At 38.8% G+C, this 27,120-nt stretch overlaps 1 protein-coding gene across 3 annotated transcripts in view; it reads left to right on the top strand.

Annotated features, from left to right (window-relative positions):
• The window catches only part of SATB2 (SATB homeobox 2), a 187,136-nt gene that overhangs the window by 3,249 nt on the left and 156,767 nt on the right, over positions 1-27,120 (top strand). For 2 of the 3 annotated variants that reach the window (XM_082467077.1, XM_082467076.1), the window contains exons 2-3: positions 1,196-1,423; positions 23,321-23,497. In XM_082467077.1, coding sequence (XP_082323203.1) covers positions 1,255-1,423; positions 23,321-23,497 — 346 coding nt within the window. In that variant the 5' untranslated portion in view covers positions 1,196-1,254. Of the gene's footprint in view, positions 1-22; positions 288-1,195; positions 1,424-23,320; positions 23,498-27,120 lie in introns of those variants that run through there. The other variant, XM_082467078.1, reaches the window with a different exon arrangement.

The raw sequence follows: 27,120 nt of genomic DNA, 5'->3' as shown, positions 1-27,120 counted from the left end.
CTCGGGAGTTCGGGGAAGCCCCGGGTCCTGCTAAGTTCCCTCCCCGCAGCTCTCGCTCTGTTTGTTAGACAGCGCAGCGAGGGAGTCCGGGCGGAACCTTCGCCCTCAGCCCTGGCGCTCCGTCTCTGCATCACTCGCATCTCTTCTCACTTCTCCTCTGCCACCCCCACCTTGTCTCCTTGAGCCGTGGCGACGCGGCTTCTCCCACGGCCAGAGCGCCCGCGAGGATTCCCAGCGCACTTTGTTGTGCCGGGTTCCTCCTGCTTCTTGGGGATGTCAGTGACAATGTGAGTGCCGTTTCATCAGGTGTTTCCTCCTCCTCCGCCGCCCCCCAAAAATCCGGGGGTGCCGAGATCTGCGGGTTCCGTGAGGAGCGCGCTGCCAGCCAGGCGACCCAGGAGAAAACTTTTTGGAGAGATTTAAAAATTGGGGTTGATGAAGGCTGCTCCCGCACCTAATAATTTAAATGCTTTTGCTTTTGTAATTTATGTGGAAGAGCATTTAAAAAAATCACTCAGGATCGGATGAAGATTAGAACATTCCAAAATAATAACGATTGTAGACCCAGCTTGAGGTTATTCTGATGAATACCGCCAAGTGTTTTGGGATGCTTATTAATGTGGAATCAGGGTTGATTTTGTGCAGTGTGTGTGTGTGTCCCAGGACGTGCTCGGTAAAGGTAAAAAGCGGGGATTCAAGGGTCTTTTTGGCAGGCCTTTGCCTACTGCCCCGCGATTCAGAGCGCATTCTTCTTGTGGTTAATTTGTTTTCATATGGACTTACGTACACCCGCACCCACTCCTTGAGTGAGTGAGATGTCTTCTTAGGAAGTTAACTTCTTCCGCAACCCTGACCCCCCCGACAGCAAGGTCGGCGCACCGGAGAACGGTTTATGTCAACCCTGTCCCATTGAATGGATTACTTCTGGGCGCCCTGGGCGGACTTCGTGACCCAGAGCTAACTTCTGGGAGCAGCGACTGGGCAGAGTCGCGGCACCCCAAGTTCTGGGTTTCCTTTGGGCCGCCCAGTGTAAGGTTGGGACCGGCTTCCCTGTTCGGGCCCCTCGGGCAGCGTGGGAGGAAGTTTGTGTGGCTTTGGTGCAGCGCTCTGCCACTGGCCTAAACGTCTATCACGTGTGTGAGCGGTTTTCCCTCTTTTTTTTCCCTCCCCCTTTCCCCCCCCGCCCCCTCCCTAGGTCCCTGTGCATTTTATTGCGACCTGCCGGTGGGAACTTTGTCTCCGAGTCGGAGCAGCATGGAGCGGCGGAGCGAGAGCCCGTGTCTGCGGGACAGCCCCGACCGGCGGAGCGGCAGCCCCGACGTCAAGGGTCCTCCCCCGGTGAAGGTGGCCCGGCTGGAGCAGAACGGCAGCCCCATGGGAGCCCGCGGGAGGCCCAACGGCGCCGTGGCCAAGGCCGTGGGAGGTAACAGCCCGGAGCAGGGAGGCGCGCGCAGCCCGCGGCCGGGTGATAAAGGCCCGGGTGTCAGGGTTCAGGTTGATTAGGCGATGTCGCGGTGTAGGATTACAGGAAGTGAATTCCAGGTTGCCAAATAATGCCCCCGTCGCCTCTCCTCTGCAACTGGTAGCTTCATCTCGAGTTAAAACAAGAAAGTGGTTTACCCGGAGGGTGGCATTTTTTGGGCACTTTGCCACTGTGTGCTGAGGTGTTGGCAGGTTTATGTCACAGCCAGCTAACTGTTTCTAGATTTTCCTAGAGAGCTTTTTAGTGATTTAACTCTTTTGCCTTGCCTCAGAGTATCTGCTGTAGGGATGAAGTTTAGGTGCGTTCGCTTTTATGGACTAATGTTTAATGCTCAGGTTAGTACAGGAGCAAGTGTTGGTGTTACTTTGTAGTTAGGACAGTGCTTCGAGACAAATGATTAACAACTGGGAATATTTCCAGCCACATTTCAAGTGGGAAATAAAGAATCACTACGAATCTGTCAGGCCCTTAGAGACTTTAATGCTACCGTTTTTTTAAAATAAAGTTTAAAGTCATATGCATTTGTAACTTTGTTATGAATTATAGCACAACAGGTAAAAATAGCATAGTAGTCTTATTGACTACGTGCTGTTTTTCTTTCCAAGAATTTAATATTACTTAAAATCTTTCGTAGTTTTTGCTACTTAAACAACCACTTTCTTTTAAAGTGGTTAGGGAAAGTAATTTTATAAAATAAAGATATGCAAGAAATTTAAACATTATTAAAATATTTTGAGGTTTATTTGACATCTCCTTAGTTGTTTTTTAAATGTAAATGCACAGTTTTACATGGCATGCAGTTTTTTTGTTTGACATAAATTACTAGTTTAATCTTTTTTTTTTTTTTGCTTCTAAAGGTTTTTTTTTTCCCCCCTAATATTTTCAGTAGTAGCCTGTTTAATATGATTCTTATATTAGCCAGCCTGAAATGAAACAAAACCCTGGCAAAAGTTAGTGATAAATTCCCATGTTCTAAAGAGCCATAGTTTGTATTTCCAAGTAAAGCCTTAATTCGAAATATCCAGTCCCTTTTAAAGACATTTTATAAACAGACAACAGACAATTTATAAAAGAACAGGTTTTTATTTTTACTTATTTTGCTATTACTATTTCTTCATGGTAGACATCCAAGATGGTTTGCCTTAGTTCCTTATATTAATCATCTCCCTTGAGAAGCACTCATTCTCTCAGTTTTAAAAGGTTTAACAAAATTATTTGACCATAGATTGTGGCTTATGTATCTTTCATTTTAGGGACTTGAAGATATACTTTAATGAAGCAAAAGAAAACTTGGTAGTTTTGTGACTCACTTTTTAGAAATAGTGTTTATTAATGTGTTGTCTTGAGAGTGAAGCAATAACTTCGGACTTTTCGGATCATTTTTTAGTATATGCATATAAGAAAGAAAAATATATGGTGAATATGGTGGGACCCAATGTGAGATGGTATGATAAGTGCTGGTAATGTTGGATTGAAAAACTTTTGGAAGTCCTTGGAGAGGATGTGTTCTCAAAGTGGCCTTATGCATTAAAGAGAAAAACCTGGACTGAAATTCTGGTTTCTTTCTAAGCTCACTAAATTGAAAGAAGTCTCTAAACATTTTAGAATGTAATGGTTACCAATTGTGCTTCCCTACAAAAAGTTTTTTTTCCCCCTATATCTTACTGAAGGAAACTGCCTGATTTTGTTGACCCAGGGATACCCTCAGTGTAAAATAGTGGTTACTTTTCATATTTTCTGAGACTATAATTCACATTTGGCCACTTACCATAAATTTGATATAGACAAATATTATTAAGTCTTGGTGAGGAATAATAAAGTTGTTTCGACAAGCTGGTATAGTCACTTTTTTCTGAGCCTTAACTTAATTTAGTAATATCAAAGGTCTTAGCTGCTTCCCAAACTGAAAATAAAGATGACATTATTTTGTCTCAGTAAGTACCATTTATGATACTTAACAGTAAAGTGGTTACAATAGTTTACCTGTGGTGGATTTTTAAAGATTTTTTTTTAAAAGAAAGATTTTACTCGATAGATCTTAATAGATTGTTTGGAAAGATTTTAATTTAGAAAGCTTTCAAATATATCAACTTAGAACATAAAATTTCAATAGTACAGAGTTTTCTTATGAATGTTAATGATTATTTTGTGGGTTTAAGTTTATATAGTTTCCAAATGTACATTGAGATGTTAATAATTTTATTTCATTATGACTTTTAATCATGTATATAGACTGGAGAAAAGCAAAGCCTTTTTAAAAATGCACATTCTAAATTTTAAAAATGTTGAAAATATATTTCTATTGAGCAGTTCTTTTATAATTGAAATAAGTTTTTTTTTTTAGAACAGAGTAAATATAAAGTAGATTATATTTCTATCACCCTACCTCCTTTTGTTTAAATTTTCTTTATGAAGCAATATAATAAGTATAGACAACTACAAAAATATTTGTAGCTCTGCATCATTTATTACCATTTTCAGATATATTGCAGTCTTGTCAATGTTGTAAAGATGGCTATAATAATATATATTTTAAAAATAGAGCTCAAAATTTGGGAGGAAGTATTTGTCAATCTTTAGTGATTCTCTTTTTAAATGCTCTCCCCATAAAAATAGGGGAAATCATTAAGTTAATTGGTTGCTCAATAAAATGTCAGTTTATCTTACGCTTCTGATAAATAGGTGAATAAATGCTTCTGAATGCATTGGTTGCCCTAATAAATTCTGTTGCTGTTATCTACCTTTTTTAGGGAGAGAGAGTTTGCTATGTTTTTGATGAGAACTAAAAAAAAGAGAGAGACATAATTTTAGTGTCTGGATTTGACTGGATGAGGTGGTAGAAACACTGTCACAGTCTTCAGGGTTCTGTTTTAATAGGGGGCTTAAGAGTGTGTTGTTTACAATGTGGTTAGCTTTAGAAGACTATTAGAAAGTAGATCAATTTTGTTTTGTATTTCTAACACTTTGTAGGCTATATTTGCTCTTATCTAAGCAGTGCGTTTTAAAGCATGTATGTAATAAAATATAAGTGCTCAGATGTGTATGACAGTCAGCTTTTATAGAAGGTCCTGGAAAAAAAAAAAGGCTAATATCTCTTTAAAAAACATATGAAGGCTGGGAGAGAGTTTAGAGCAAGCAAGAGCACCATGGTGTTGACAGCTTTATATCCCTGCTGGGTAACATTCACTTACTAGAATTGGCGTCCTCTCTCAGCTAGTAATTCACTCCATAAGGATTTTGAAAAAGGATGATTAATGGTGGGGAAATTTATATTTGTGAAATTGTTGATTAAAACTTACAGATCTATTTGAAGATTTAGAAAAAGAAAAGATTATTAAGGATGATGACTATAAGAATCAGATGATCCTTTTACCACCATTAACATAAGTACCTAAAATGTTCTGCTGTATGTAATGCTTCAGCCACACAACCTACAGCATAAAATGAAAGTGATGCCAATCAAGTTTCCAGAGGAAGCAAGGCATTCTGCTTTCCTCCTGGACTGCTGAAAGGCGCTGGCCAGTTGTGCTTTAATAGCAATAAATTACTGTGCTTCATTCATTGTTAACACAAGCATTTTCATTTTTTAATGTTTGGCTTAAAGAAGAACTTTTCAGACAGCTTTATTTAAACTGAATGAACAGCGCTTGAGTATACCAGATGGTGTATTTGCTGATAGGAGGCATTAAACATCAGAAATCTTTTTGATATTTTTCATTTTCCTATGAATTTTGATGACTTTTTTTGTGTTAGATCTTCTAGAGTTCAAGGAAAAATGTTTAAACACTGAGAATATCTTGATTTTTTTGAAAAAAATTAGCTTTTTTTGGGAAAAATTAGTTTTTAAAATAACTTCAGTTTTGTTGAAGAATTGTCTATTGAAGTTATCTTGTAACTCTCTGACCCGAAGTAAACCTATTCTTCTTGCTACCAGGCAGCCTTTTCAAGAACATAACTGTCTTGTTGCAAGGGGAAAAAAATCATTATGCAATACACACTGATGCACTCAAATAGGGAAGCAAATGGGATCATGATTGTTGCGCAGGGCCTCGTTTAGAGCTGAACACTGTCTACAACGACAGTTAGTTTAATTGTCTGCATGTGGAACATTTCCTTTTAGATAAGAGTAAAAGAAATGCAGTTCAGGTCAGGTGTAGTCACCATATGAGCAGTTGTAGAGAGATGTTTTACTTTTTGAAAGGAGGGCAGATATGAAAGAGTATAGATATTGACCTATTGAAATGTATAAAATATTTAGAAATTTGAAACGTATTGTCAACATAGGCAAAATGGAGAAAACTCATTAAATTCATTTTAACCTAGGATGTATACCATTATGCTTGTAGGGAAGACTCACGTTATTACTTTAAAAGTGAAAAGGTTGTATTTCGGTCTTGTACTCCACTTTTTTTTTTTTTTTTTTTTTTAAGGGTTTAAGATCTTTTAAATAGAATGAACTTAGGCTTTGGGGTCATCCAACAATCTAGCATGTCCTCTGTAGTTTTGCTGAGGTAGAAAAATAGCCCTCTCTAAAGTGTTTTCAGTCCTTGGCCTGTTATTAAAATAAAGATATACTTGGTTAAAAAAATATATGCAATGGAACATACACATTAAACAGAACATAGGGTATCCGCCCCTCAAAGTCTTGAGCATAATTTGATGTTTTGAGTAATTTTGGAAGCCTTATATTCCATCAGTAGAAACCCCACTGACCATTATATATTCAAGATCATCTGCAGTGAAATGTGTGTGTGTGTGTGTGTGTGTGTGTGTGTTAGAACTACATAGATGTCCCTTAAGGCATCTGTTTTTTAACCACTGCAGACAATAAGCAGTATCCTCTTTTTTCAGGGGGTTGTGACTAAGAGTATCAGTCTGTACATATTAGATATCCTGTGTTAATTCTTTTCTCCTTGTGTGAATGTGTGTATATATTTTGCCTATCTATCTCTGTAGGGAGGGAAACAGACTAATCATAATTTATTAGATAGCTAAGAATATTAATTTTGAGTTATTTTAAGAATATGGAAATCAGTTTTATTCCAGGCAAGACACGGTAATTATTTGGTATATCTGACAAGGCGTATCTGGTAAGCAGTCAAATTTGGTGGTGCTACTTTGATAATTTAAAACTCTTTTTTTTTTTTTTAAGATTCAATGTGGAGACAGTTTATATGATATATAAAAAAGACAAATTGACAGAGTTAGATGAATTTCAAATTGTATTATTTTCTTTGGTCTTTTTAGAGTTTTTAGGTTTCTTTTTTTTTTTTGACTGAAAATAAGGTAGAAAACTTTATGTTTCCAGTATAGAGCAAAATGACAATTTCTCATCACTAAAACGTTTTTTATAACTAGTAATCTCACATTAGGTGCAAAAAATATGTACATAGTTTATTTAATTTCAAGAAGCCATGCTTTATCTTACATAGCATGTAAATAAAGTTATTTATACTCTTTTACCTAATAAGTAGGCTTTTTTTTTTTTTTAACCTATGTAACTAACGTGTGGTAACATAGCTTTACTATCTTCCTTACATGAATGCTGAGATACAATGGCATTTTGGAACATATTTAAGGATGGAGCATTTGACAAAAGTTGTATGTGTAACAGTTTGTCAGTGGAAAGTGACAAGTGGGAAATGACAAATGAAATGTTGGCATCATCACTCTTTATTTTGATAAAAATGTCTCAATTTGCAGTGATATAATACTGTTTCATATTATTTCATGAGTTGTGTGAGATGCATAAGGGGAATTTAGGTTTTGTGAACGGAAAATTAGCAGCCTAAACTCTCTTTTCTGAAGCTTTGGCAGCAAGTTCCCCCTCCCCCCCGAACTCCCCAAGAATAAGAACAGCAGTGAAATGTTGGATCTAACTCATACATTTTAAGTCATTACTTTTTGGAAAAAAAGAAAGAAAGAAAGGAAGGAAGGAAGCAGGGAAGGAAGGAAGGAAGGGACAGGGAGAGGGAGAGAGAGAAAGAAAAGAACTGAAAATGGTTTCAGGCAGGAGACATTTTTGCTTAGCGCAAAAAATGAAGAAGATAGTTTGCCTTTTGTTTTCCTTATAGCGATTTAAAAATGAGTGATTTCCTTCTGCTGACTTTGTATTGGGCCTTTCTCACTTCCAGTTATCACTGCTCTCCATCCTTAATTTAGGGTGTCAATGTGGAGAGCCGTGAATTCCTTTTATTTTAAGGTGCAACAGAGGTTTGGAAATGTCTATGTGTTAAAAATTGATTTTTATATACAAAGGATTCATCATCCTACTGCTTACGGGTAATACGATAGATATTTCAAAGTCAAAGTAGACCGCCCTGAGTGGAATTGAGGTATGAGTTAAAACAAAAGCCAGTTGAGGATTTACAGATTTCCAAAAAAGTACAGTTGTGGCCTCTATAGTGTGTGATTCTCTTTATTTTCTGAAGTCAGTGAGCAACCAAACATTTATTTTCTTCTTTTACATGAAACAAGCCCCACAAGGACTTCATGCTGTATAGTGTTTATGTAAAAATGCTCTATGGTGGAGTTTTCAAAATCATGGAACTCCATCTATACATATAATTTTTTTTGCTTTCAATTAACAGAATTGTTTTGCTGTTTAATAGCAAGTGATTTAAAAATTGTGGTAAAATCAGTATAATTACGAGGCAGTGAAAGGCTGCATCAGAAATTGTCTTCTACAACTTGTCTTTGGCTTCTCATTTGCAAAGTTTTACTTATTCCAGATTTTTTATTAACCAGGTAAAAATGACCTAAAATGGAGTAAATGTGCCATAGATATACAATTATGGCAATTGGGTTTATGGTGTGTATTTTTTCCATTTTTAATTGATGTGTATACCGTTAAAATTTTTTTAAATAAACTAGTGAATATTATAGTTATTAGTTTGACAAATGCTTAAAATGAAGAAAAATCCTTAATAGAAATTTCAAGAATTTGAACCTTGCAATAAAGTTATGAGCAAATTATGGCAGTCTTATATTGTAGTAAGAATATTATTTGTGTTTATGACACATTAGGGTAGTAAAACTCTCTGGGGGATGTATATTTCAATTTAAATTGCTCCCAGTATTATTACTGTTGGCTAGTGGGTGAGGTAGATTAGGTTCTGCCCTTAACTAGTTGCCTTATCATTGGAATGGAGTTCTACCTTAGCACAGTGGGCTGTTAAACTATAGCATAACGTAACAAAAAAGATTAAAAAGTTAAGGGGAAACCCTTCAAGCTACCGTATATGAAAAGGGGTGCATTTCACACCAGAGTAAATGTTTGGTGCCTACTGATGGTTGCACAGTTATTGAAATGTGCACAGCAGCTCAGTGACTTTCTTTGTTTTGTTGAAGACTTGCACAGATATGAACAAAATTAATAGAGACTCTAGTTAGAGAAAATGTTTTCCAAAGCACTAAGATCTGACAGAGGTGATTTTCACTTTTCATAGAAACAATTTTAATTTCATAATGTTAAGCACAGATATCTTTTTATATCTTTTAAAAATATTTTTTACTTTTTAAAAAAAATTTGGCTAGAAAGCAAATGTATCCATTCTTTTATAACTGACTAAGATTGATTTTCAAATTTCCTGATTATTCCCCGTATTAAAATTGCATGTTTTTCTTGCGTTTGTTCCAATTATTTATATATACATATAAGAAAAGCAAAAATTGCTAGCTTGTGAGGAAAACGCATTCATATCAAAACTCTTCAAATAGCAATGTTTTCAAAACATTATTATTATTTCTTTTTGGTTAACAGAACAAGAGCTTTCTTTAGTCATAACCCAAAGATGCTAACAGAGCGGCATGATAAATGTCTCTTTAAGTGTCGTAGTAAAAGAAAATGACATGCCTTCTGAGGCAGTGGAGAGTTTATGTTGTTTCGGACCCATTTCCCAAGCAGTGATCGAAAACAGATTACAATAACAATTATACAGTCAGAAGATGCAATATCCATTTCTGCTTTAATTGAGTGAAAGAATAATAAAAACATCATTAAGAAAAATGAGGGGGACCTGTCACACAACGTACAAATTTTTAGTCTTGAAGAAGATGCAGAATAACTCAAGTACTTTTCACTTACTCTGCTGTATTTATTAGCTAAAATCTGTTTTGGGGAGAGACAATTTGGTTCTTGCTTCTCCCTGGGAAGTTCAGAGAGGAGCCCCCGGGAGGTAGTTGCTCAGGAGACATGAGAAGTGCTCACTGATTTGTCTTCGTATACAGTTTACGACGGGAAATCAGTTTCTTATATTCTACCTGAGGTGTAACTACCTTCTCTCTCTCTCTCTCTCTCTCTCTCTCTTTCTCTTTTTCACCTATGTAAATGGAAGTAAAAAGTAATGAATGTTCCTCTTGTTACAAAGTCCTGCAAAGTAAGGGTTAGGTGTGGTCCCTGGATCTGCTGTTCTTCCTCCCCTGGCTGAAGGGGAGGGAGAAAGTTGAAGGTGAATAATGAGCACCATTATTTTTTCTCGGTTCACGTGGGGTTGTTGGGGGCCCCGAGTTTCCACATGGACACATCACCTGCCATTCATGTAGGTGACATAGACTGTCACCTGAGATGCACAGGCTCTGGCCTCCATCTGCAATCATTGGAACCAATGAATCGATAATCCTTCACACTGCTGAGCCTCCAGCCCTCATTACCCAGAGTAGAGCTTTCAGCAACTTGGAGCGAGCTGGCTGGCAGCCGCTGAAATCAGTGGCTAGCGTTCTTTCACCCTAGGCTGTATTTCTTACTCTATTCATAGAATTGCGTGTGCCTGGAAACTTGGGTGTTGAAAGTGGAGTTAGCCCAGACAGTGGAGTTAACCCCTGCTCGTTGTGCGGATACTAAAACCGCAAATGGTGTTGGCCATCAAAGCAGCTGGAGCCCAAGGTTGGACTTAGTTGACAGAGTTAGAGGAGACTGTTTCTTTGGTCTGTAGCTAAGAGTTTTCTTGGGTTCAATATTTAAAAACCTTCCTGAGAGCAAAATGAAAGGAATAAGATAGGCAGTAAACCCTTCCTGGTGGAGGTCTCATGATCCCAGAATTGTCCCAAGCATAATCCCTTTCAGACTGGAATTTATGTCATACAGCTCAAAAAGCTTCTTTTTTTAAAAAAAAAATTCAGTTTAGAGAGTCTAGTTAATAGTGCCTTCATTAAAATACTTTTGTCAGCAAAAGGTTTTTCAGTTTTAACATTTACATAACCTAACATCATCGACGAATGCCACGAGCTTTAAGGGTCTATTAGTGGTTCCGTTTTTTTTCTGGGCTTTATAATTTAAACCTAAACATTAATTCTGGGTGGAACTTGGCATAATGCCTTTTTGCCTTGGAGGGAATTTTTGTTGTACAATCAGAAAAAAAAAACCTTTTTTTTTTTTTTCATACAGTCACCTTCTCCATGTCTCGCCTCCCCTAAGTAAATAGCAGTTAAATAGTCAAGGTTTTAAAAGGGCTTATTTAAATCAAAAAAAGAAGTGATTATTTTAGGTGAATTTAACAATTTTCCATTAGTTCATATTGCAAACTAGTGCTTTTGATATTAACAAAAAAGATCTGTGAGGTTGCTAATACAATGAAAATATTTTTCCCCTCTCTCATACTAAAGTCATGTGGCAAATTTTTCTTAATAAAGTATATTTGAGGACCTTTGAAACTTACAAATCAGTTACCTGTCTTATTAGAAGCTGAGAGATGTAAAAAATTCTTTATGTCACCTGAAATTATAGCATTGACTAGAAGGAAAGAAGTTGGGATCTCAGTATTAAGTAATAAAGGGACTAAATTTCCCAGTATTTGTTATTTTGGAAAATATACTTAAACTAGGATTCTTAAAATGATCTTTTAAATATATGATATTAATACTATGTTAAAGTTGAGTTATTATAGGAATCTGGTTACAAGGTAATTGTGAAATTAAGAAACAATTGAGGAAACTCTGTGATGATCAGTTGTCATGATCTGCAAACCAGAAAGTGTTCAGAACGCTAGGAAGAATGCATGCCTGGAAATCGCTCATGGAGGAGAGTGAGGCTAAGCCAGGGTTCTCCTGAAGCTTTGCCGGCTTTCAGCTTACCAGGCTCCATTTAGACAAGATTTTGTCCTGTATGTAGGTTTGGCAGATGTGGTATTAGATGACCAAACACCCTTCATTACTGAGGAGCAGTATTTATAAGAGGAGCAAATTGTTAGTGAAAAGGGAAGTTATTACACGTTTAAGACCCAAGTAAAGACATTTTACAAGGGTAAACCAGGTGATTCAGATTTTTTTTTTCCTTCTCAAATGGATCTCCAGGTAATATTCAGCACAACTCACTCTATTTACAGGTCCATTCATATAGTAAGCTTGAGCCTTTAGCACGTTTTTACAGGTAACTTATAACCAAACCCCACCGCCCCCCAAACTAGAGCTTACTATTGAAAGCCTGCCAGTGCCATCACAAATGGCCATTAGTTCCCAAGAGACTTGGAGGAGAAAAAGAACTGGAGGAAAATGCCATGACTTCAGTAAGAACCATTTTGCTACATGTGTATATTTTTGCTGCCATGGCAAAACTGTCTGGGGGCTGACCTTCATATTCAGAATTGATACTGCACACTCTCCCATGGAAATGTATAGAATTCCAATTAGCACAGGGTCAGAGTATAAATGTACCTCTTTTCACACTGTTCCAAGTGGTTAGTGGAAAACAAGCTGCAAAGCAATTCCCTCAGTCCCCCAATAAAAAGATTTATAGCTAGGTAATTCTCAGCTCCATAATGGGAGTGTTGTAGGTTTGCGTTTGATATTTATAAGACTGAAATACAGTCCATGTACCCAAACTAAGCATTTATTGTAAACAAGTTAACTGCCGAGAGGTTATATTCTGTCAAACATAATTATATTGAAGATTGATGTATAGCTTGAAAGCAGGTTTGAGGGAGACAGTTCTTTTTAACCAAGGAAGGCTTCTGAGACGCAGCTCTTTTCTTCCTTTGATGTGAGTCAGTGAAGTCGTGTTTCTCACAGCCAGCCTCTCCTGTATATGATAAACACAGGCTTGCTCTCTGAAAACATATCTGTTTGTCGATCCTACTTCTATTAGCAAAATAAAGAAATGAACCTATATTCACCGAAGCTGTTCGGTATAGTTTCTTTTATCATCTTTACCTGGACCTGGGCAGTGATGGTGCTAAGATAACAGCGTTGCTGTCAGTACGGCAGGAGGTTGAAGGAGTTCACCCACAAGCCTAAACCTACACCTCTGAGTTAGCCTCCAAAAGAACCCCTTTCTCCTTTAATGCAGATTTTGAAAAAGAGCCTTTGCCTTGTCTTTCTGTCTTGTGTTGAGCTTGTGAGATGAGAACTGTTTTGAAATTGTGGCCTCTCAGGGGATGGGGAGAAACTATACTAATATGCTTCGTTTTATGGCTCAGAAGTTATTCTAGAGTTAAAGAGCTTGTGAATCCAGGGAATCTAGGGAGAATGAAGTCTTTCTGAGGTTGAGATATTCCATATCTGGGATTACCCCCAATTTAAAATAGTACAGTGCTCTTCCAGGGTTTCTGTGCTTTAAGGAAGGTTAGAAACTTAACATTTTCTTTAGGATAAAGATTTATGACTTTTTTTTTTCCAGGAGAAAAAAAAAAAAGGTTTTTTGTGACACTTTTCAAAGAGTTAAAAATGGAATAACTTTCCTCCTTTGGTTGGGTGGTATCCTTTAGATAACATTAAGAATGAGAATAAGAGTTTCAATGGATTTACGTGCAGTGGCTGAAATGGTCTCTTTGGTTTTTTAATATCAAACTTAATAGTGTCTTTTGGAAATGATATAAATTATAAAGGGGATGTCTTAGAATCCTAACGTGAAAAAAACCAATATACTAGTTTTCTCTGTTCTGTTTTTCTTGTTTAAGTAATTGCTGTAAATTGTACAGGTACATATAAGTGTAAAATATCTTGTGTGGGAAGTATTCCATCAGTGGGGACCCGAGTTTCCCCAGTCTGTGTGCTGGGTTTTATTAACTTCATCTCAGTCACCATAATAATATCCTGTGTATTGCCAACCAGAGGGCCCAGTGTCCCCGTAGGGAACTGCAGAATACACAGCATGATTTTGACTTTCTTGCTCTCTCCTCCTGTTCTTTTCTTTTTCTTCTCCCAGTGTTAGCCATTTCAAGGACCTGGTTGCTATTACATCTCAGTGGAGGCATTTGTTGGGTGTAAGAATGAGAGTGGCTTTTAGTGGTTGGGAAAGGATGGTAATGGCTGCCTGTCTGTTTAAGCTCGGCCTTGTGAAATCTGCGTTCATTTCACACTGACGATCTTTATACATCTATTAAACATCCATATATGTTTTGCTGTTTGAACCCTAAACATAGACAGTAGGATTTCCTCTCGTAAGGGAGAAAGTCTTTACTTTTCACTATAAAAACTTTACCTTTTCAGGGTTTTATTTGATAAAAATCTCTCCACTCTAGTATGATTTCCTTTGGGGCTTTGCACCAGTGTTTGATCTCAATTTTTAATAATTTTGGTGAGTTAAACTCCCCAAAGAAAACATGCCTGTGCTCTGAAATATTCCCACTAGAAATCTGGGTAGTCTTGTCTTATTGAGAGCCGAGTGCTTGATTCCTTTATTAATTCCTTGCTAGAGAACCTCAGTACAGTTAAGCTTTCCTTACCACTACACTGGAGAAATTAATCAAGGGTTTTTATTTTAATTATTAAATTAGATAAAATAACATTTAAGGCAGAGCTCAAAACCTGAGATGACGAAGCAAATGTTAGTATAAAGATAATTTTTATTAACGCCTTTTTTGACTCCTGGGACTGTGAGTTGCAAATAGCTTTTCCAGAGAGGATAATAAGAATGAAGGGAGCGGCAAGTACATCTCTAGTTCAATACTATTTAAAAAATTATCCTCCCAGAAACCTCCAGAATAAAATTCTACTTAACGGAGGAAGGAAATCCTAATGTTGATGAATTATGGTATAGTCATTTCAGCATGCCATTGAGTCTCAAGGCTTACTAATATATGCATTTCTAACCCAGTGAGAAAAGAACCTCAAGAATTTAGTTTTGAACTTGGGGATACTTACACAGTATGCCGTATGTTTGAACTCTTCTGTGATACACAAACTTGCATATTCCACACTTTTTCCTTTTCTTAAAATTTTTTTTTTTATTCTGGGATCAGTAAACATTTTGTCTCTCTGTAGTTACTACATTTAGAAGAGATGCCGCAGTCCTTCAGTGCAGGACATGGGTAGGACTGCAGCTAAGATGCCTAGGGCTCCAGGATGTGCACAGTCACAGAGCACAGTGCTGCTACCCAACAGAGTCCTACGCCAGTTGACTGTGATGCCTTCGTGGTGATAAACCAACAATTTCTGTGGACGGTGGTCGTGCAGGGCCCTGTGGTCTGGTGCGCTTCCCCCGGAGAACATGGAGTGAGCTCCTGAATCCACTTGTGCGGATCCTTTCCTAGAAAGCTTTCCTTGTCTACCAATGCTGAATGCTGTGTAGTCGGGCCAAAGTGATGTGGACAAGTTAGGTGGCTAGGGAGTCATGGGACTTCCAGAACGGACACTGCCTATTAATGGTGGTTACTAATGTCTAGGTGGAATTAGCATTTTGTTAAAATAAACAAACATTTCTTTTGGGCCTGCTGCAGGTCAGCCTGGGAGTGGAAGGGAGAGTGGGAGGGTGAAGACTTAATCTAAGTCCAGTTCATGTTGGAGAAGGAAAAGACCGGCCTCTCGTTCACTCTAACTGGACATTCCTGACAGCTGGGAATTGAGTTCCTTGGGTCAGGCTTGCTGTGGCTGTGTTCCCAGGTGTAGCTCAGGCATTTTTGTTTAGATAAGTAGCCACACGGTGCCTCCTGTGTGCCTATAAAATCCTGTTTTGCAGATTGCCAGGCCAACTTGATCCTGCCACTGCATTTCTATAACTGAAGAGTATTGAGAGACCTGGAGTTTATCCTTCAGCCTTCAGATCTGACTTCAGGTTGAATTGTGGCCTCTCAGTTTGGGGACAGGCCTGGAATCAGAGGTCTGGAAGACCAGAACCCATCTCCCTTCCCTACCACTTTAAACCCAATTTGAGCCTTTGAGGTGATAAGTGAGAGGACCAGAGTTTACTAGGCCATCCCTACCCCTGGCCTATTTTTTGTTCTTATCTTCCAAAGTTAAGATCTGGCCCAGGGGCTGCAAAGTAGTGTCTGGTTTTACTAGAGAGATTTCTGAAAATAAAATATTTCTTGGTAGTCTTACCTCTCCTCACCTCCCCATAGAGGAAGTGGCATCAAGGAGCTATATTGTTAAAACTTTACTCGGAGGCCTAATTCTGAGGTCTAAGCAGCTGGGTCATGGATGAACAGGAGATCGAATTTCTGCATATGTGGCTTCATTTGCATGTAGAGTAATTATTAAGCGCATTTTGCCTTCCCCATAATTGTAGGATTGACTGGTCCTCCACCTGTTAAAGACCCGGGACTTTCAGCTGTCCCACCTCTGTCTCAGCTCCTGCTTCCTCTTCGGGAAGAGTTAAAAACAAAACCAACAACAAAAACAAATGAATGAATCCTTCTGAGAATCTGTAGTTCACAAGCAAAAGACAGAAAGGAACTTTGGAAAGTGGAGCAGTTTAGGGGAGCTTGGAGGTCCTCTGGGCCACCTGTGGGTGGCTCCTTTGCCCCCAGATGCTTTTGCTCTCCCCCCCAAGACTGGTGAAAGCATGTTTTTCTTTATGACAGTACCTGAAATTCTTTCCATTAGAAGTTAATGTGGGATACAATGTACTTCTTTTTTTTTTTTTTTGGCTGTGTTGGGTCTTCATTTCTGTGCGAGGGCTCTCTCTAGTTGTGGCAAGTGGGGGCCACTCTCCATCACGGTGCGCGGGCCTCTCACTGTCGCGGCCCCTCTTGTTGCGGAGCACAGGCTCCAGACGCGCAGGCTCAGCAGTTGTGGCTCACGGGCCCAGCCGCTCCGCGGCATGTGGGATCCTCCCAGACCAGGGCTCGAACCCGTGTCCTCTGCATTAGCAGGCAGACTCCCAACCACTGCGCCACCAGGGAAGCCCCAATGTACTTCTTTTACAATGAAAATATATCTGAGGAAATTAAGGGACTACCAAGCCATTAAAACAGCGAAGTGTAGCATCTTTTTATCTATTAATCTCTTTGGAATTTCAGCCCCTGGGGGAATGGGAGGCTGGAGTGGAATGTGGAGCCTGGGGCCACCAGAGCTCAGGAGGTTAGTCCCTGGGAGTGAAGGGCAGGAGCAGAAAAGAAGAGAGTAGGGAAGACACACTTGATCCATTTTGAAATTTTGCCTGGGACCCCAAGAAGGAGGTGAGGAACCCCCTATCCTTTCTTTCTATTTCCGGGAGCAATTCTTGGCGCTCAAACTTGCCTTTATTGTTTTAGGGTGGGAGGAAGCATCTAGAGGTTAATATTGGCGAGTTCTTTCTATTCTTGTCTGTGACGCAGGGTGTGTGTGTGAATGTGAGTGTGTGCTCGTGCGTGTGTGAGAGAAAGAGAGACAGAGAGGGAGAGGATATGAGGTTATAGAGCAAGGAAGTGGTGGTTTTGTTTTTCTAGTAAATTTGCAATAAGAAAAGATAGTTGCCACCCCTCACTCCCTTCCCTGCCAGTCCTCTGGAAAACCCTGTATTATTCACTTGCTTTCCGGGGTAGAATTTGTTTCAGTGTTTCTGGGGTTCTATGATTTATTGATTGTGGTGGTTGCTGAGCGTGATGTTTTACTCCAGGTTCAGTTTTATACAAAGAACAGACACATATGAGAGACTCTGCCCTAAAGCCTTTGTAATCTTCATTTAGCCCAGGGACCTTCTCAGGTAATAGAACCAGATCTACTGCCGGCCCAAGGGAAGGGAGTGGGCCCTGTGGCTGCCTTCCTTTTGGAAACAGATGGTTTTAGGAGCCCTTTGAAAGAGGGGAGGACAAAGGCTGGCCTCCTGTCATCTCAGACTGGCTCCTGTCATTCAGGGGGCAGGTCCAGGAATGAAGGTGGACCCAGGAGGCGAAGGGGCTGGGAAGGAGACCGGAGCCCGTGCGCACCACACTAGAGAAGGACCCATTATTTGAGCCTTTCTTTGTCTGTGAGTGACTGAAGGGCAGGATCTGTGTTTGGTTCCTCCTCTGCGCCCAGCACAGTGCCTGACAGGTGACAGGCCATTGAAAGGTAAATTCACTTACAAGCGACGCAGGTCACCCACTGGACACAGCAAGTGTGGTGAACGGTCCTTTACTAAAAGCCCACGCCTTTAGATTTCTGTGGACATGGGTTTTGGAGTGTTGTTTTCGACCCCCAAGAAAGCTGCGTGCTTGGGTTTTAAAGTTGGTTAATCGGAGCTGCTCTATTCTTTCCTCTCTTGCTTTCTTTGGACATCTTACTTATTTTCCTGTAGTTTCAGCTTTCTCATTTATCAGATGAGAGTAATAATAACCCTCCCACAGGGTAAACGTGGGGAGGAAACAAAGGTAAGTATGTATGTCAGAGTACACGATGACTTAGGAGGCCCTGTGCAAATGAGAGTGTTGTTTTGTGTCCAGCTTTCGCAGAAGGCGGTAGAACCCTGTCATCTAGACCCCCTGCCTCTGGACCTTCTTTCATCTTTCTCTGTTAGGTTAGATCTAGCCCATTAAAGAGTACTTGTTCCTCGGATCACATTCATGCCAATGTCTTGTCATTTCCTGAACACTGTAATTGTTCTCTACAATGAAGGGAAGGGGGAAAAAAGCTTTTCTTTAATAAAGAAGTTGGATTAATATAATTAGGAATTAAACAATAGCCTACAATTTGCTCAGTGATGCGGAGAAGATATCACGTTAGATTTTGGAGTTTAACCAAGAATACATCTGTACTCAAGTCTCCTAAGATCTGGAACACAGAGGAAAGATAAGTGAGGGGCATCAAGACAATCGCACAATTGTCCTGCTTATCAGTTTGTGGTGTATTTATCCTGGGTCAGAAAAACCGTTGTATATGTTGGTATTTGGCAGATTGCTTAGAGCAGCTTTGTCTGATCGAAATGTAATAAGAGCCGTGTGTATAATTTTAAATTTTCTTGTAGCTTCTTTTAAAGAAATGGTAAAGAAACAGGTGAAATTAATTTTAATAATACATTTTGTTTAACTCAATGTATCTAAAATATTATCTCTACATGCAGTTCATAAAAATTTTTTTTGTGTTAAATATAATTATTTTTTTATTTTTTGGTATTAAATTGTTGAAATTGAGTGTGTATGTCACACACCATATCTCAACGCAGGACTAGTCAACATTCAAGTGCTCCGTCACCACTTGTGGCTCCTGTATTGGACAGGCAATTTTAGAATATATTTTAGAATATAAAGTATGGTGCTTTTAACACTTTCACCCTTTTGCTGTGGGCCTGTTGAACATTTTAAGCCTTTATTATTTGCATCTTCAGTAATTAGGCCATTCAGTGATTATTAGTATAATTTTTATTCTGAAGAAATGCTTTTTAGGAAGTATTATGGGCATTGATTATGGACCCTGAAAAAAATGATTGGTCTCTTTTTTTCCTCTGTAAAGTGGTATTAATACTGATTTTGTAAAAAGAAAACCAAATAGGGACTTCCTGGTGGTGCAGTGGTTAAGAATCTGCCTGCCAATGCAGGGGACATGGGTTCGAGCCCTGGTCCGGGAAGATCCCACATGCCGCAGAGCAACTAAGCCCGTGCACCACAACTACTGAGCCTGCGCTCTAGAGCCCGCGAGCCACAACTACTGAGCCCGCGTGCCACAACTACTGAAGCCCCTGCACCTAGAGCCCATGCTCCGCAACAAGAGAAGCCACCGCAATGAGAAGCCCGCACACCACAAGGAAGAGTAGCCCCCGCTCACCGCAACTAGAGAAAGCCCGCACGCAGCAACGAAGACCCAGCACGACCAAAAATAAATAAATAAATAAATTTATAAAAAAGAAAACCAAATAGGTTTCATTATTTGAGGGCTACCTGTCAGACAATTTAACTACCTTCCACTGTTTAATTGTCACAACCAGTCTAGGATGTAGATGCTGTTGTTCGCATTTCAGCTGGGAGGAGTTTGAGCCTCAGAGAGGTCAGATAAATTTCCCAGGGTCACTCCCACAGGTTAGTAAGGCAGTGCCAGGACTCCACCTAAGAGTGCCTGCCCCCGGGTGCAGAGCGGCCCTCTCCCCGCACGCCTCTGTTCCCTCTGTTCCCAGGGCTGTGCTGGTGAAGACCAGGTTCACGCTTCATCATTATGCGCGTTTCTTCAGAGATCATGTCATAATGAAAGTGACAATTGAGCATCGTAACTAATGACAGTTGGGAAAATGCGTTTTTCCAGTAGAGAAAGTCCCGTTGCTTATTTTTCCTCTGTGATAACAGAATTAACCATTTATCCCAATTGTCAGGACAGCTCTTAATTTTTAGCAAATGGCTAGGGCTGTGTGCCTGTCCTCTAGATTAAACCATTTGCTTACCTCCTGCAATTGTAAAAGGCTTAGCGAGGCTTATAATCAAAAGGTTCAAAGTTCTCTACTTGATCATCTGAAGATGGGTCTGTGCTACAATAAAAGAAAAATAATGCCATAAGCTGTAGGTATAGGGCTAGAACAAGAGTGTCTTTCTTTTTCTTCTTGATCATTTCTGAATTTTTATAGATGCAGTTTAGTTTTATTGCTGTTATTCTTTTGTTGGAACTTATCTATTAATTCTTCCCATTCTTTATTTTTTGAGGTGCTTTCCACATACTCACCCTATCCTTTCATCCATTGTCACTTTTTTCTTTTTCTTCCTTTTTTTCCCCTCTTTTTTCCTGGAGCAAATGGGGGGACAAAATGGATAAGTATATTTTTTGATATATATTTCTACTCATCCTTTTATAGTTTTCTTTCCTAGGGATTTGCTGTTTTTAAATGCATTTAAAACCTATGCCTTAATTTTCTTCTTCCTTACATTTGACTTCAGTTGTACTGTTTTACTCGTTTTCATTTCTCTTGTCATTGTCACTAGTAACTGCATCTATTTTTCCTGACTTCTTCTTCTTTTGTAAAAATTGCGTTTCATTGTAAAGATTTCATTGTTTAGGTTGATCCAATTCTACTAAAAAGGTACATTTTTTAGTCATTAAATATAACCTGTTTATGATTGTTTTTGGTATCAGATGTATACGTGCTTTCAGAACAGATTCTATTATTGTACACTTCTGATTAATACTGTTTTGTTTTATAAATGACTTCAAAGTCCTTTTTTTTTCTTCTTTTTTTGAAAGTAGGTGATTGCCTATGAGGGACTGGTGCTTTTTGACTGTGAGGAGTTATTGCTGTCATGTCATAACAATTGCTTCCTTTACTCACTGAACTAAAATATTTAGGAAATATTTTGGTCATTGCCATTTTCAAAACATAAATCTCTGCATGGTATATAGATCCTTGTGCTTTAGTATTGTATTTCATCTCTAACTCATGAACTGTTAATATTATTTAAAAAAATTAATGGGGTCTTAAGTTTTTTCAGTTGACCATAGACTTGAGGAAGATTTATGGTTCCTAAGTAATGGATACATGATAGCTTGTGGAGCAACTGGATTCATTTAAAGGTCTTATCTGTGATTCCCAGATGAGTGACACTTAGATGTTGACATTAGGAACTGCACATGGATTTTCAGCATTGAAACTTATGTACACACAGGTATTAGTGGTGAAGTAGCTTATGGCACCACTGACTGCACGGCCTTATGTGTGCTTACGTTTAAATCATTAAAAACAGAAATCAACCTACTTCCTTGGACAAAGATCATATACTAGTATGTAAGAGTTAAAAGGTCTAAATGGGGGCTATTCCCTGCTGGTAAGGACTCTCATGAATGGGTCCTATAAAATGCCATTATGCTTGCTTAGGAAGATTTTACAACACTTTTCAACTGCATTGAGGGCAGGAGCAAGGTAAGGCTTGTTTTCATTTGTATCACTGGAGCCACGAGGGATAGCTGGCACACAGTAGGTGTTCAGGGAGTAAGAGTTGGATAAATGAATGACCACAGAGATAATTTGGAGGAAATCTATTTTATATTATTCACTACATGTCTTACATGCAATGGGGAATAAACCGGACATATAAGTAAATAAGCATTTGATATGCCAGTGCTGGTCACAATTAAAAAAAATATTTTGTAAGGCACCATGTGGCTAGGCTAAATTCTCCTCTTTATGTAAAACAATCAGTCTGCTCCACCCTTATTTCCTATGTTCCGTGAGTCTGTACCATGGATAGTATATGAGCAATGGACAATAATGCTGCTTTGTTGTTCCTTGGCGTGAACCCTAAGTTAATAGTTGTCCCAGGTCTGGTATTGTGTGGCTTGCTAGTCTGTCGTGCAGGCTTAGTAATAATTACTGTGATCTTTAATGATAACAACTCTTAATGAGTATTATTATTGTTAATAATTATTATATTTAATAATTACATCCAACACTTATTATCTTTAATAATAATAATTAGCACATGGGAACCAGTTGCACCATTGTATCATCTTTAGAAGAAAAATCTAAATCTGTGACCTGGTAGTTTGCAGAGTATCTGTTCCCACCCTCTGCTTTCCAGATCAGAGTGAGTCAGGAGGCTTCTAGTGTCTGGGCAACAGGGAGGGGCTTCTAGAGAAACTCCTCTGCATTCTGTGCGTGAGAGGCCATACTTGCACGTGTCATTTTACACAGAGGTCTTATTTTTATTGTGAAGTGCCATCATCATGAACAGCCAGCCCATCTTCCACCTCCCCCATCTCTCCACCTGCCCCACTCATCCTTCATAACCTTTGATTTTTCTTGCGCGAAGAGAAGACCTGGAGCAGATCCTTACTCTGTAACATACTAATTTGTGTCAATTACGTAGGGCAGAGTCCATGTTTATTACTCGTATGTTGGTAAAACTTTGATCTTCTTTTGCCATGGCTATGTTTAAATTTAAATACCTGTATGGCTTTTTAAAAAAATAAAAAACATTTTATAAAACACCTTTGGTGAATTAAACATTTTTTAGCTTTTCACATATTGATACAAAGGAGAGAACTATTTCAGTGACAACGGATTTCAGCAGATTTTCAACTACACTAATTTGTTTTATTCTTTAGGGTAGTTTACTTCTTTTCTTTGAAAACCAAGCAGAGATATTCCTTTCCAGTGATAACTGGTGTTATTATATAAAATAATAATTTTTTTAAAAAACAAAGTTTCATATTTGTATGTATATTTTGACATAAATTAAATGTCAGTTAAGACTTACATGAGCAGGGTATTTTCAGGTTAGTTGATGGCCTGTTTACCAGGATTTAGAAAAAGAGAAGATACAAGAGGGGCTTCTTTTAAACTCCTATTGATTTTCTGGTACATAGTCACATAATAGCTTAGGACCATTACTAGGTATCTTACAACATTTCTAGACAAAAGCAGATCTGATCTGAAAGTACTAGTCCTGATTAATAGTTAATGATAGGACCATAGATACGAGGATGCTAGGGTCTGGAAGGTCACTTTGATCTCACCTATGCGCCGGCTGTGAACTTGAGGTCTCTCAGTCAGGACACCTCTGATTGGTGTGCTCCACTTTTTAATGACTAGACTCTGAGGGCTTCTGCCACTGCTCGGGGCAATTCTGCTGCAGTCTGATAGTAATAATGGAGGGAAAAAACCCCCACAGTTTTCCCATTAGGCCCATCTGACTAAGAGGCTTGTTTAATCCAAACCACTGTCCACAGATGATAACTGTCTCTTCCCTTCTCATGATGACTGGGGTTTGCTTTGTAATGTTTGTGTTTTGCTCTTGGGTTTTGTCCCTGCAGGTTTGATGATTCCGGTCTTTTGTGTGGTAGAGCAGTTGGACGGCTCTCTTGAATATGACAACAGGGAAGAACACGCGGAGTTTGTCCTGGTTCGCAAGGACGTGCTTTTCAGCCAGCTGGTGGAGACCGCGCTCCTGGCCCTGGGCTACTCCCACAGCTCCGCGGCGCAGGCACAAGGTATTCTCGCGTCTCCCCTCTCCTCCCCGTGCCTCGGGTGTGTCATGATTTGAGGAAGAGTGTGTTCCCCGAAATAATTCTCCAAACAGGGATCGGAGGAGAGTGGTTACATCTAACATCTTTCCCAAACAGTGAACAGCAGGATGTTTCATGGAGAGTCTGGTTTTCTGGTTGCGTTGGGAAGCATTTGACCAGTACCTCTAGAGCCACCAAAATCCCATTTCAAGCCATCACTTGCATTTCAGAGTGCTCATCATGGGTTTTGTTGCATTAATAACTCTCTTATTTTCTCTAAGTCCCCAAATCGGTATTCTCAGAGTGCTGAGACATTTGACTCCTAACTTATCCAAACTTTAATATGTGAATTATAAGCTTTCAGTTTTCTAAATTTATTTATTGCTTTGGGCCTGCCGCTTTTGCACATTATGATCAGCTTTTAGTTAAATAGAAAAAAATGTATGCCTCTTATATACTGTACTTTTGTATCTTTGAAAACCTCTCTGTAGTTCTGATGTGGTCCATTCATTAAAAAAAAAAAATGCTCAGTGTCTTTGTGATCAATTCATTTTACCTATTTAATTAAATATAATTAAATATTAAAATTGCATCATTATTTCAGTGTGAATTGTACAGCACTGGGGAATCCATTGTGAGCTTGTGTTGCCCATTGTTCTTTTATGCCAGATAATTGACAAAACAGATAGCAAAAATATCCCCAAACCTTGGAGAATGGAAAAATAAATTTTTGACCCAATGGAATGATTATCTTTGTTTTTTAGCTGAAATTATTGAACTGTATAGATTATGATAATGGTTAGAACTAAAGGATAGAAACAAGTGACTTCCAGGTCTTATGCCATATATTTATTTCCTTTATTACTGTCCTTACTTAACATTCGTGTATGTGCCATGGATTTTTGCTACTTTTTCAAATGAATTCCTCTTCATGTACTTCCTAAGAACTATTAGTCCAAGCCTGTATTTATTGAGAGAAGGAAACTATGAGAGATTAAACAGTTTATAAAAAGTTACAAAATATGGTGACCAAGGACATGGGATTTAAATTCCCCAGCTCTTGATTCTGATTTTGTAAGCAGATTATTACTGTTTAAAAAAAGTTTTAATTAAATGTTCAAATTATATCATAGTTCTACCAAGAAAGCAACTCATCTGAAACCGGGAGGTCAAGAATGTTTTCCCGGGGCCGTGGATTATTGTGAGTTGAAGTGCAGTCTGAATCCCAGCACTTGGCCTGTCTGGGCGCAGTAATACATACAGCTGAGTCGTAGAGTCCGCTGCTTTCAAAGCAGCGTGATAAAGGATGATTCATTTCCTTTCCCCGACAACTTTCCTTCTTGTGTGAGGGATTCAAGATTTGATCCCGAGCAAATTGCATACTGGGCACCACTGCTTTTATTTCATGCTATGTACCTAAATGAAATAAAAGAATCCCCCCCTCCTTCCCCCACCGTAAACTTTTCATGCCATTTTAGGGATATTTTTCTCTGAATGTAAAGGTCATTGTATCCCACTGCTTGCATCCTGGTGTGCCAGCTTCCTGTTTGACAGGGCTATCCATCTCAGTTAGCATGGCTGCTCAACGCGCCGTGAGCTCACATGTGGAGCACAGAGCACTAAGTGGCCAAGATTTGATTCTTGGCACATGCTCAGGGAAGGAGCTCTCAGGAAATTTGCACGAGGGAGCCACACTGTTCCATTCAGTGGTGTGGACTGAGAGTTTTGCTCACCAAGGTGAGATCCACTAGCAAGAAATATATGGTCTGCAGTGGAGGGTTAAAGAAGAAAAAAGTCAAAAGTGAATATTTGCTTCCCCAAAGTTTTTGAAAGCCATGGTTAAAAATGACTAAATATTAACACTTTTTAAAAGTTGAATCAACATCCTGAAGGTGCTCTAGATCATGATATAGTTTATTTTGTAGGTAAACAAGGGTTTTATCGCTAGGTCCTGTACTATAATTTTACAGAGGGGGAAGAAAATCACAGTTTGTTTATTTTGTTTTAAATTAGATTGCTGATCTCTGTTTTGGGTAAATGGAAAAACTTAGAATTGTTTATTTGGAAATGAATGTATTAGATCTTTGTTGTCATTCAGATCATCACACTTGTGCATTTTGCTGCATATTTATTATAGATGAAACAGAATGCACGATAAGACAGGTCGTTCATGTGCTAGAGAAACAGCAGAGTGGGAGGAATCTAGAAAAGGAGGCAGAACAAAATGTGACTGCATATCTGAGGCCTGAGGTTTTATGTGTCTAGTTTTTTGTTTTGTTTTGGTTTTATTTGTTTGTTAGTTTAGATAATTCCCCCAAGATGGGAAAGTCATTGGGTGACCTGCTAGCAAATGCATTTGTGGCAGAGAAACTGAGTGTTTCTGAACCTCTTCTTCCTGTGTTGGAAAAGTTGGGCCAAACTAAACTTCAAGGAGAGCTGGTTTCGTGAGCCTATTTTACAAATTGAGACTCTTGAAATGTGATTTTTCATTTTGACATGACCAGAAAAGAGCTTCATTAATTGAATTGGAGTAGTATTCAGATTAGCAATGTCATTATTTTGGAGTGATACTCATGTTCCAATGAGAGACAGCATACCCATGTTCTTGTGAGCATAGTATAGTCAGTTTCTTTTTCTGAGATGGCATTTCCTCCAGGTGAGCTGAAGAGATTTTATTAAGAAAGAATATTTGCTTATAAAGAATGATAGAAATTCCACTAAAATGGAATTTAGGGGTTGCCAATCCTGCCCCCCCTCCCCATTTTACAGTACCTTCTTTATTTGAAGCCAGATATTTGGACCCAAGAGAGGATAAGGGCACAAGATAATGTCATAAATCATGGGCATTATGTTTTTAACTGACCTAAACCCTCCATATCCCAGAACACATACCATTTACTCTCTGTGATTCTCAAGGATATGAGATGCAGGATTCATCTAACCTGCTGTTTTGCATATGCAAAAAGCCTAAAGATGGCAAGCTCTTGGCTTTTTCCGGAATAGGTAGCCTAAAGTCTAATGAACAACAAGCACGTTTTATGTTATATGTTGAACTATGAGTCAATATATGTGAATCAAAAGTAGTCTTCCAGTCTTTTGGAAGAGGAGTATTAACCTAGGGAATTACTCTGCAGTAACCGTCCCCCACTAAACTCTTGATTCCCTTTATTCGTCTTTCTTGTTTCCTTTTCATCCTTTCAGTTTTGCTCCATAATGCTTTTGGTAATAGTCATGGGCCTCTCTGCATTGTCGAGAGGGTTCTTTATCTCACTGATTAAGTAGCTATTTGTACTTACCAAGGTGGTTGGTGGACTCTGGGAGGTGGCAGTGATGGCAACGTGATTCCTCACTGTGTACATTTGACTTAATTTGTAAATGGATATCGTATCTTTTTCCTGCTTCCTATTTAAAATTTATTTTAAAATTTATATTAAAATTTATTTTTGACCAGAAAATTTTATTTAAGAACAAACATGCTGAACAATAAATAAGCAAAAATCCTTTCTGGCTGGTTATTTTTGGGGTCATGAGTATGTAAAAGTCATGAGTTCAAGAGGAAGTGTTATTAGTCACCAGTTTTTCTTATTTGTGTTAGAGAAATTAAATGT

Source organism: Balaenoptera physalus (genome assembly GCF_965194825.1).
Source record: "Balaenoptera physalus genome assembly, chromosome: 6".
Lineage (NCBI taxonomy): Eukaryota > Metazoa > Chordata > Mammalia > Artiodactyla > Balaenopteridae > Balaenoptera > Balaenoptera physalus.
The sequence above is the reverse complement of the archived record's forward strand: the minus strand, read 5'-3'. Positions and strand labels throughout refer to the sequence as shown.